Genomic DNA, 11,021 nt, shown 5'->3' with positions numbered 1-11,021 from the left:
TTACACAGGCATATTCACCCAGCGTGCCACCTGTCACAATTCCATACACCTGTTGATTTAGCCATGCCAGTCTGTTTCTCAATATATGATTTGGATTCGGGAACATATTGACATGATTTTCTGCCCTACTAAACGAAAAGTTCTCCTAATTTACACATAGTTGAAAATTACCCACGTACAGATAAATGGCTCAAATTTTTAAACATTCCAAAGTTTTTTTAATGTTCTGCGAAAACAAAAAACGTGTTGAAAAAATAGTTAATTTTTTATAATTAATTTTCTTTGTAAACTGTTACATAACAATACCTTACATTTTAGGTGAGCGCTATGATTTCGTTATAACGGCGAATCAGCCTGTTGGTGCATATTGGATACAACTACGTGGGCTTGGTGAGTGTGGTATTCGGCGAGCTCAACAACTGGCTATTTTGCGGTACGCTCGTGGACCTTATCAACCTACTTCTGCGGCGCCAACATACGATGTTGGAATACCGCAAGGTGTGGTAAGTATCATTTCGGCTAAAGATTTCACGAAAAGTATTTTTAAAAAAATATATATCAGTTTTATAAAAAAGATTCAACAGTTAAATCAAAAATTAATTTACAATTTTTTTACTTGCTGTATAAAATCTAAACGTACAGAATGTCATCAAAGCAACATACACACCAACAAAGTCAATATAAAAAAGATTCAACAGTTAAATCAAAAATTAATTTAAAATTTTTTACTTGCTGTATAAAATCTAAACGTACAGAATGTCATCAAAGCAACATACACACCAACAAAGTCAATTCATTATGTTAACATAGGCTTTTCTTAGCAATCAATACCACTTTTGAAATTAGTAGTTTATTCTGCGCGATTGAAGGGGGTACAAACAATACGCGTCTAAAGCCCGTTGAAAAGCGGGGTAAGTTGGCAACTTGGTAGAGTGAAGTTTAAAGAACTCAATGCTCAATTCGGGTTTATGCAAACATGTAAAATATAACAGACGAGGCTTTAGCTTACAAGTATGTTTCACCAGTTAGCCAACCTTGGATTATGAGCGATAAAATAACTATGATACTCAGCCCGATCGATGGGGATACAACCCATACGCAGGTAGAACCAGGAATAGAATGTCCTCTTTTTCGGTGCTTTTAAAGAAAAACTAAAATAATTCAACAAATATTCAAGTTGCTAAAACTTACCGAGAATGCGAGGGAACATGTTAATTCTAAGCTTGTAATACAGTGCGAAAAACTATCGTTCCCAAACATTTGCGATAATGATTAAATTGTTAAACCAATAAAATTTCGATTACCAGTTTTTTAAAATGACACCAATATTAGTAAATAGTTCTTACTTACAATAACAATAATTGAAATAAGTTAGGTTTGGTAAATTTTTTTTTAAGCGATAGATAGTAACCCAATTAAACGTAAACAGCATTATAACTCTACCATGTTACATGCCGTGACAGCTTCTAGCGATTTGTGGGAGTTAAAGTGGCAGAGGCCACAATTTAAAATAAACAAACCTTTAATCTTCATGTCAAATCTTGCTTGTTTTGACTCAATATATCGAAGGAGGAGGAGAGGGTTCTAGACCCAGACAATGATATCTAAGGGAAATTGACCCTACTAGATCAGTCGGGAGTCCAACTTACCTTTGATGGATGAAATGGTGGCCACCACCTCCTGATCCACTTATTCTTGCTAGATTCCCTCAAAAAATGAATATTTTTTGTGCTCCTTGTATGTCGTCTAGCTTTTCGGTGCACAGGTCAATAAAACAAATTTCATCATTTCAAATTTCATAAAGAAAATGTTTTAAGTTGCAGATGTACTTAAAAAAAAAAACCAATGTTAACATAATATAATTGATTGGTGTCGTGTTTATTCTCTTTAACCAACGAGTTAAAGAATGTACTCTAATCGTTACAAATTCCGTCTGTCTGACGTCCATTCGTCTGTTTAAACGATTTCAGAAACTAAAATAGCAAGACAAATTTTTATATAGTTGTGATAGTGACGCAGCTCAAGTTTATTAGAATCGATTGCTACTCGCACTTTAAACGTCCGAAAAAATCTGACAGTTTTTAGCACGGTTGGTTTTAATCCCAACTGTAAAGCCCTCGAAAATTATAATAAATAAATATATTATAATTATATATGTAATTGAGAGACAGAGTTATGGATTATTGTGAAGGAGAGTATTCGGGGGCTCCTGATTCGTTTTGGTTTTGTCAGTGAGAAAATAGGCATGATAAAGACTGTTTTTGTAAAATGTGGTTGGAAAAATGTATGTGACACCCGAATAGTATTAAACCATTTTTTAGTCCAAAAATTTTTTAAAAAGTTACCTATTTATTGTGGGTTTTGCATATAAATATAAGGACTTATTGTAAGCAGCACATGTTGGCTTTAAGTTCTGGTTCTTAAATTGGTGTAAATACGATTTTAAAAAGGTAAACGGCTTTAGAATTACTTTCTGATCACTTTGTACATACCAATCTATACGTACACCCCGCAACAGCGAGGTTTGACGAAATACATATTCTAATAACTATATTAATATATTGTGTAAGCTAATCTGTATTTTTCTAAATTCCCAATATGTACAATATCACTACAACCAAAATCACATAAACTTTGTTTGATTGCACCTGTAAATATAAAACACAAATATGATTTTGTTTTACGACCGACAAAAACGTACTGAAATAAAAAAAAGGTCATGAATCCTTTGGACGCCCAATGCAACCGTCAACGGAACGATGCCATTTGCGTGAGCCAACTAAAAAACGCTCTTGAGATTGATCGTGGTATTTTGTCAGAGAAGCCAGATGTTAAGATTTTCCTACCATTCCGTTTCTTTGTATATCGAGCTGAAGATCTTTTCCAACCGAACACGTATAACAGATTTTTAGGTATGTAATGGAAAGCAGTTTTTATATTAAATCGTTGATCCAAAATATTGCAGTGGCACCCACCGGCGACCATGTAATTTCACTTATCGATGAGATTTCGTACCTTTCGGCACCAGCGCCACTGACATCCCAGTATAATGATATTAATCCAGAACAATTTTGTAATGGAGACAATCGTCCTGCGGATTGTGGACCAAACTGTATGTGCACTCATAAAATTGACATCCCACTTAATGCAATTGTGGAAGTAGTTTTAGTTGATGAAGGTAAGCATTGTTTTCTATTTGTTATTACATAGATCAGTAAACTCTAGTTATACGCGTTGGCCTCATTTGTTGACGGATTCATTGAATCCAGAAAGAGACAACTATTTATTTTAACGTTTAAAAATTCTCAGTTTTTACCTTTATATGCTAAAAATTATTTCTTGAGCAGTATCCATATATTTGTCTTTGTCTCTGAGCTTCAATGAATCCGTCAATGAATGAGGCGAACAATGTAGTGTCATACCCGTATGCAAAAACACGAGGCTTGGTTGCAGAATTTTGGGTGTGATACATACAAAAAATAAAATATTAAACTTTTCTAATAAAAGGCATTCTAGATTAACTTAAATTAAAGGTGGTGGTGGTTGTGGTTTTAAGTAAAAAAAAATTTATATAAAATATGAAATATACATTCGAGATTGCTTATAATTTAAATTTGTAAAGAGAACCGTACAAAAAACGAAATTTTGATATCGAATTTTCGCTCGCAAAACATCGAAAATAAATGGGATTACCATCGATAGTTTTTCAGCTCTACTTGACCATCAGAATCCAATTCTCTAGCTCTAATAAGTAGAGCTGCGGAAAAATCTATGTCAAGATCGACACTTTCGATTCTTTTGGTTTCGGGAAAACTTCGATTTGGTTTGAAGTAATCGATGTTTTGATGAAGTTTTTAAATAAAATGTTCTCTTTGCTATTTGTTTTTCCAGGCTTCATTATTCCGTACAGAAAATCCGAAAACGGTCAACAGACCTTTTTTTGCTACGAAAAAAATCAGAGCCTTTAAAATGTATTTTTTGATTTTTTTTTTACGTTATGAAAAGCCAAAAATGGTTGACAGATTAACTTTAGATAGGAGAAGTCATTAGAGCCCTAAAAATTTAATTTATGAGGGTATTATAATTTCAGTCAGAAGTTTGCAACGCAGTGAGGAGACATTTCCGACCTTATGAAGTATATATGTTCTTTATCAGCAGTACTAGGAGAGTCGATCTAGCCATGTCCGTTTGTCCGTCTGTCCGCCCGTCTGTCCGTCCGTCTGGCAGTCAGTCCGTCTGTCCGTCCGTTTCTACGCAAACTAGTCTCTCAGTTTTAAAGCTATCTGCATGAAACTTTCCCAATAGTTGTCTTTCTATTGCAGGTAGTATATAAGGCGAAACGATCCGGACGACTAAAGCATATAGCTCCCATAGGAACATCGGGAAAATTGATGAAATAATTATAACTTTGCTGTTTTAAAATATTTTTTAGTTCTTCGACATATAGTAATGGTTAAATACTTCAGAATGACGGTTAAAATTTCATCAAAATCGGACGACTATAGCATAACTTCCCATGAAAATAAAAGAATTATTAAAAAAAAATTAAATTTAAAAAAAATTTAACTTTTCCATTTTGTAATTTTTTCTTAAATTCTTTTTGATTTAATAATAATTTGACAGTTCAGAACTACGCTCTTTATTTTATTAAATAGGAAAACGATATCAAATAGCTGACATAGGAACTATCGAATAATTAAGCTGCAAATCATCATAGCTTTAATGTTTTAAAAATATTTAATTTTCTGCAATAGCTGCAAGGGTATATGAACTTCGGCTTGCCGAAGTGTGCTTCCTTTTTTGTTTTTTTATGTTTTGAAGGAATATTAACTGGATCTATACTTCTTTTTAAAGTATGCAATATATTTTATCATAACTTTTTTCGATTTAAATAATTAAATCGATTTTTTTCATTAAAAGATCGAAAAGAACCGATGCACAGACAATCGATTTTTTTTGCAACTCTACTAATAATTACCAATATCACTACGTCATACGGACGTTTCCCGTATCAACGGATTATCAGATGGGTCTTCAAGCCAAAAGTCCTTTAGTTGTTAGTAAGTTAAGCCAGAGAGAACCACTTTGTAACAGTTGGTGAAAAGTACATAACATACATACATACATCTCTAAAAATGATATCTAAAAATGCTAACCAAAAAAATTGTACTCAATAATTTTTCTTTATGCAGTTCAACAGCCTAACTTGTCGCATCCTTTCCATTTGCACGGATACGGATTTAGCGTCATTGGTATTGGTCGATCACCGGATTCGTCCGTGAAGAAGATTAATTTAAAGCACGCATTAGACCTAGACAGGCGTGGACTTTTACACCGACAGTATAACTTGCCACCGACTAAGGATACGATTGCAGTACCTAATAATGGATATGTTGTGCTACGTTTTAGAGCTGACAATCCGGGTAATAAAAAATATTATACATTTATTTGTTCTATATACCTTATTAAATTTTTACATTTTTTTTAGGATTCTGGCTCTTCCACTGTCATTTCCTATTCCACATTGTTATTGGTATGAATCTGATTTTGCAGGTTGGCACTAACGCTGATCTACCACCCGTGCCACCTGGTTTCCCAACATGTGGCGATCACACACCACCCATACCAATAAACTAAGACAAAACTGTGCGACAAACCCCACAAATGAAGCCGCATGGCTAAAAAACGATCAACAGAATTTCTAAGGAATTAAAAAGACCAACATACCGATTGAACAGTTTGTAAAAAGCTTAATCAATCACAATATATTTACCATGATTGTATATATTTATGTAAAAATAGCACAAAGCACAGTTTCCCTTTCAGTAGTAAGAACACTGCCAACCTCTAATTGTATATTAATGACAATATTCTAAGGAGTATTTACCCTTTCCCTTAACGTTAACACCCAGGAGCCTACTATCAAATGTATATACCTAATAATATGTGTGTATTTGTAGAAACTGAAAAAACAATACATTTATTTATTTCATAAAAACTCAATACTATCACACTATAATATTAAAATGACTGCAAGCAACCGATCACTCTTATTACATTTCTGCAAACTAATTTGAGCTGGCTATATCGCAACTTTGTAAACTCCGTTAGTTACAGTTTGAATGTGTTCAAATAAAATTTAAAGATCAAAGTTGGTGTTCAAAATGGTTAAACAAAATATTTCGAAAGCAATAATCAATGTTACTCAAACATTAAACACAGATGTTTGTCTCAATTATAATGCCTTAGTTTTTAGAATCAGAGCTATTCAATTGTATTCATATTTATCATTTAAATAAAATATAAAAATATCTGTTTTAATATTTACAAAAAATATTTTAAGAGTAATTATCTTATGAACTGATCCAATATTTTGTACAGAAAAATATAAATTTAAAAGGTTAATTCAATAAATATTATCAGCCTTTTATACGACTCTAATATTTGCAAATATGACAATTTCGATTTAAGCACAGTAACCAATATCCCACTTTTTATATAATTGCTTCTTATTTAAGAAACACACATTTATTTTAACATTATTCTATACTTTTTTGCATACAATGGTTTCGAAAAATCACTTGTCCCCTGATTTTGTATATGTCTGCAAAGGGTATTATTATGTCAGTCAGATGATTGAAGGAGACATTCCGACCTTAGAAAGTACATTTATTCTTAATCAGCATCACTATGAGAGTTTATCTATCCGTATTTCTTTGTCCGTCCTTCAGTCCGACTGTCTGTTTCTACGCAAACTATCTCTCAGTTTTAAAGCTATCTGCTTAAACTTTCCTAAATTTGTCTTCCTTTGAAGGTAGTGCATAAGTCGGGACAAGCTCTATCGGACGACTATAGCATAAAGCTTCTTTATGAAAAACCGGGAAAGTAGTTGAAAAGTAGTTGAAGAAAAGAAAACTTCGGCAAGCCGAAGTTCATTACCCTTGCAGTTTTTGCAAAAACTAAATATTCTTGAAATCATTAAAAATATTATTTACTTGCGTATAGATTAAAAACATTGAAGATTTGATGATTTGCACCTTAATTATTCGATAGTTCCTATGGCAGCTATATGATATCATTTTCCGATTTTAAGAAAATGAATTCTGAACTGTCAAATTATTAATAAGTCAAGAAGAATTAAAAAAAAAATTTTTTTTAAAAAAGTTACATTTAAAAAAAAAATTGTTTTATATTTTATAGTTTTCATGGAGCTATATGATATAATCGCCAGATTTTAATGAAATTTAAACCGTTATTCTAAAATATTTAACCACTATATGTCGAAAAAAACTAAAAATTTGCAAATTTATAATTTTTTTATTACCTTTTTGATTGTTCCTATGGGAGTTATATGATATCGTCGTCCAATTTTGTGAAAATTCAACCGTAATTCTGAATTATTAATAATTACTAAATGTCGAAGAACTAAAAAAATATTAAAAACCAGCAAAGTTATAATTTTTTTTTGCAATTGTTCCTATGGGAGCTATATGCTATAGTCGCCCGATCCGGCTCGTTCCGACTTATGTACTACCTGCAATAGAAAGACAACTTTTGGCAAGTTTCATGCAGATAGCTTAAGACTGAGAGACTAGTTTGCGTAGGATGCTGGATCAAGAAATATACACTTTAGGGTCGGAAATGTTTCCTTCACTGCGTTGCAATCTTCTTACTGAAATTATAATACCCTCTATTTTTATAATATAGTAATAATTTATTAGTACAGGACTACGGTATAAGTTGATTGAAATGGCACGACTGTATCATATCAAACAAAAGCAACTCTTGACGAGGTAACGTGACGTCAAGATCGCACCTTCAACTCCAAAAACTTATAATATTACATTTTGTGACGATTATTTTATATTTACCAAAAAAATGTCTATTTTTTTTATTCAATTTTTTTTTGTTATCGAACGCTGCTTTGAATTGGTTAAGTAATAGGGATGATTTTGTTTTTAAATAGCCCTTAAATAGTTTTTTTAACGATATATAGCACGTAACTTTAGCTTTAGTCGTTTGGAAGTTGTGGGCGTGTTAAATTTAGCTTTTTTATCCGTTTTCCCGCTTAACTAGCGGGCTTTCCAAAAAGTGGTTTAAAAAAATTTTTCAGGACCCTAAAACATTGCTTTGATACGCACACACAACAATGCTGTATTTGTCTTGTTTATTGAATATATTTTTATCGGAGTATCGGATTGAGATAATTGTGCTGTCGTTGGACGCGTATTTCATGCCAAAATACAACCATGCCATAAAAAAATACTTTTTGCTCCACCTGCCCCAACAGCTTCAGTGAAATACAAATTGTCTTTTGCACTTTCATCCGCATTTCTCCGAAACCAAATGTCTTTTTAAAACTCTTATAAAAGCGATACCTTTTGATTGCTATATCCTTTTTTAAGATCGGACTATCTTAGCTGACTTCTTGCGCACGCTTACTGGTGCTCGACATCACTACATGTACTGACTACCATAGTGATAGCTCTTATGTAAACAACCGAAATATTCATAATAAATTTTAAAAAATTTCAAATCCTCTATTTTTGATCGTTTTGGACCATTACTAGCCTAATAATACAGATTTACGCTTTTAATTTTATTCATATCGGAAAAAATAGCAGAAATCATAGGAACGAAAGAATAAATGAACTGAAAATCAACATAACTTCAATGTTTTTAACATATAAGCATATAAATCGAAACTAAGAGGTTTTAAAAATTATTTAACATTTCCAATAGCTACAAGGGTATATAAACTTCGGCTTGCCGAAGTTTCCTTCCCTTTTGTTTTTGTTCATTTTATTGTCCATATGCTTCCGCATGTTTTACTTTAAAGAAATCCCATATATGTTAAAATTTTTGAAACTAAATATAGGACGTCTTCAATTTTTTGTATACGTATTCGTAGTGACAAAATATTGCGAAAGCTGGAGCAGGTTTGTATTTTCGAGATTAGGTTTTTTACTTGCTAAATTAATTTCGTATGAAAAATATTTCAGTAATTTTATTCAAAAAAATAGAGTACTATCAGGTGGATAAATTTGCATGCATTGTTAACGGTTTATAATGGTATAATATTTGATTTTAATATTTATTATCCAAATTGTTTATAATTGTTACATATACTTACATATAAATAAATATAAAGCAAATACTATTAACACATGTTTAATGATTTATATAATATTCATATATCAAAAGCTTAACTAAACTTAAAACTTCACGGACGATATACCTACCAGCAGCTGGTAAAAGCTAATTAACCTTGATATTTAAACTCGAAAACTCTTTATAAATATGTATGTATGTCTGTATGTATAATTCCACAATAAATTAACCAAATGTTCAAATGTGTAAATTTTATGGTCCTGGTTTAAGCAAATTTTAAATTGAATTTGTCATATTTAGATATCTATTTCATACTCGCACTTAATAAGAATAACGCTATTTAAGTATGCACGGCTTTTCCCTTAGTTTAATGTTATTCTACCCAATAAAAATATGTGTGATTCTAATTATTGTGCCGTATTCACAGATTCTCAACCCTTTGGATGCCATTTGTGATCGTAAAAGGTCAGATGCAGTTTGCGTTTCTAATTTAAAGAATGCGAAAAAAGGTCGACAAAGGCTTTTGGTTGAGCGCCCTGATGTGAAAATCTTCTTACCTTTCAGATTTTATGTGTACGAGCCAAAAACTTTATTTATACCAATACTTACAACCGATTTTAGGTATGTGCATTTAAATTGGTGACCAAAACATTAACCTTTTCAGTAACTAACATTTTCTTTTATATATGCACTCGTATATAATTGCTTAATGGGTATTAACCCCACTACGACACTATCAACATGTTCCTCTACTTATAGTTGTGCCTAGGGGAGATCATCTGACATCTTTGGTCGATGAAATATCATACATATCGCCACCGGCACCGCCCTATCACAAAGCGAAGACATACCGCCCGAATACTTCTGCAACGGAGACAATCGACCGCCGAACTGTGTCCAAACTGTGAATGCACACACATGGTTGACATACCTCTTGGAGCTATTGTTGAAGTTGTTTTGGTCGATGAAGTCCACAAGTGAATCTTAGCCATCCCTTTCATTTGCATGGAACAGCCTTCTATGTGGTAGGACTGGGTCGTTCGCCGGATAAGTCAATAAAAAAAATAAACTTAAAAGCATGCTCTGGAGTTGGACCAAATGGCATGCTTGAGCGTGATTTTTCTAAGCCACCTCTTAAAGATACAATAGCCGTCCCCAACAATGGATATGTTGTTATGAGGTTTCGGGCAGATAATCCAGGCTATTGGCTTTTCCACTGTCACTTCCTTTTCATATTGTCATAGGCATGAACCTCATCTTCATATCGAACACCAGCTGACCTACCACCAGTTCCCCCGCGGTTTCCTAAATGTGGTGACCATGTTCCGCCGGTGACGTGGTTCTAGTCCGCGTGGTTTTTAAACCGTAGCATAACTTAAGTTTAGTTTTTATTATTTATTAACAATTTGCTTAGCTTAACTAATTTAATCATAAACAATTTTGTGTCTTCAAAAATGTATTTAAATTAAGAAATTATTTCATTCTCGTAGATCCCGTAAGTTTTGACACAAAAACCATTTTATATGGAAAACTTTTGTTTTGAGAGAAATTTTGCTAGCTTTTAAGGAATAAAGTTACATTTCATAATTGTACCCTTAAACTCCCAAACAGAACTTTCTTAAAAACAGAAACTAATAAGCAATAACAATTAATAACAAATCTATTATATCATATTGATCATTTCCAATTTATAGTCGCTTCAGACGCTGATCATCTTATATCTCTTATCGATGAGGTATCATACATATCGCCACCTTCCCCGATGCTGTCACAGTATAAAGACATACCCCAAGACCATTACTGTAATGGAGACAATCGACCAGTAGATTGTGGCGAAAACTGTCAATGTACTCATAAAATCGATATACCTCTTAACGCAATAGTCGAGGTTGTGCTTGTGGATGAAGTGC

General features: G+C 32.7%; 2 protein-coding genes and 1 long non-coding RNA gene across 3 annotated transcripts; all 3 read left to right on the top strand.

The window, feature by feature from the left end:
• Positions 1–311: 311 nt before the first annotated feature.
• On the top strand, positions 312–6,077 carry LOC128263660 (uncharacterized; the record flags this gene model as incomplete). The annotated part of the gene is made up of 5 exons (XM_052998734.1): positions 312–503; positions 2,717–2,912; positions 2,966–3,178; positions 5,193–5,423; positions 5,489–6,077. Coding segments are annotated over 5 exons (981 nt in total), but the record flags the coding sequence as incomplete, so codon positions are not given.
• Positions 512–1,682, top strand: LOC128263667 (uncharacterized). The gene is made up of 2 exons (XR_008268464.1): positions 512–932; positions 993–1,682. It is a non-coding gene; the product is annotated as an uncharacterized LOC128263667 (long non-coding RNA).
• A 3,103-nt stretch (positions 6,078–9,180) lies between the features above and the next one.
• LOC128263646 (uncharacterized) lies at positions 9,181–10,479 on the top strand. The gene is given in 7 exon segments (XM_052998721.1): positions 9,181–9,734; positions 9,865–9,936; positions 9,939–10,004; positions 10,007–10,081; positions 10,084–10,335; positions 10,338–10,368; positions 10,370–10,479. Coding segments are annotated over 7 exon segments (861 nt in total). The 5' UTR covers positions 9,181–9,457; the 3' UTR covers positions 10,458–10,479.
• The last annotated feature ends 542 nt before the right edge of the window (positions 10,480–11,021 follow it).

The sequence above is a fragment of the Drosophila gunungcola genome, unplaced genomic scaffold (genome assembly GCF_025200985.1).
Source record: "Drosophila gunungcola strain Sukarami unplaced genomic scaffold, Dgunungcola_SK_2 000010F, whole genome shotgun sequence".
In the NCBI taxonomy this organism is placed as follows: Eukaryota; Metazoa; Arthropoda; class Insecta; order Diptera; family Drosophilidae; genus Drosophila; species Drosophila gunungcola.
Note: the sequence above shows the minus strand (reverse complement) of the source record. Positions and strands in the feature narration are given on the sequence as shown.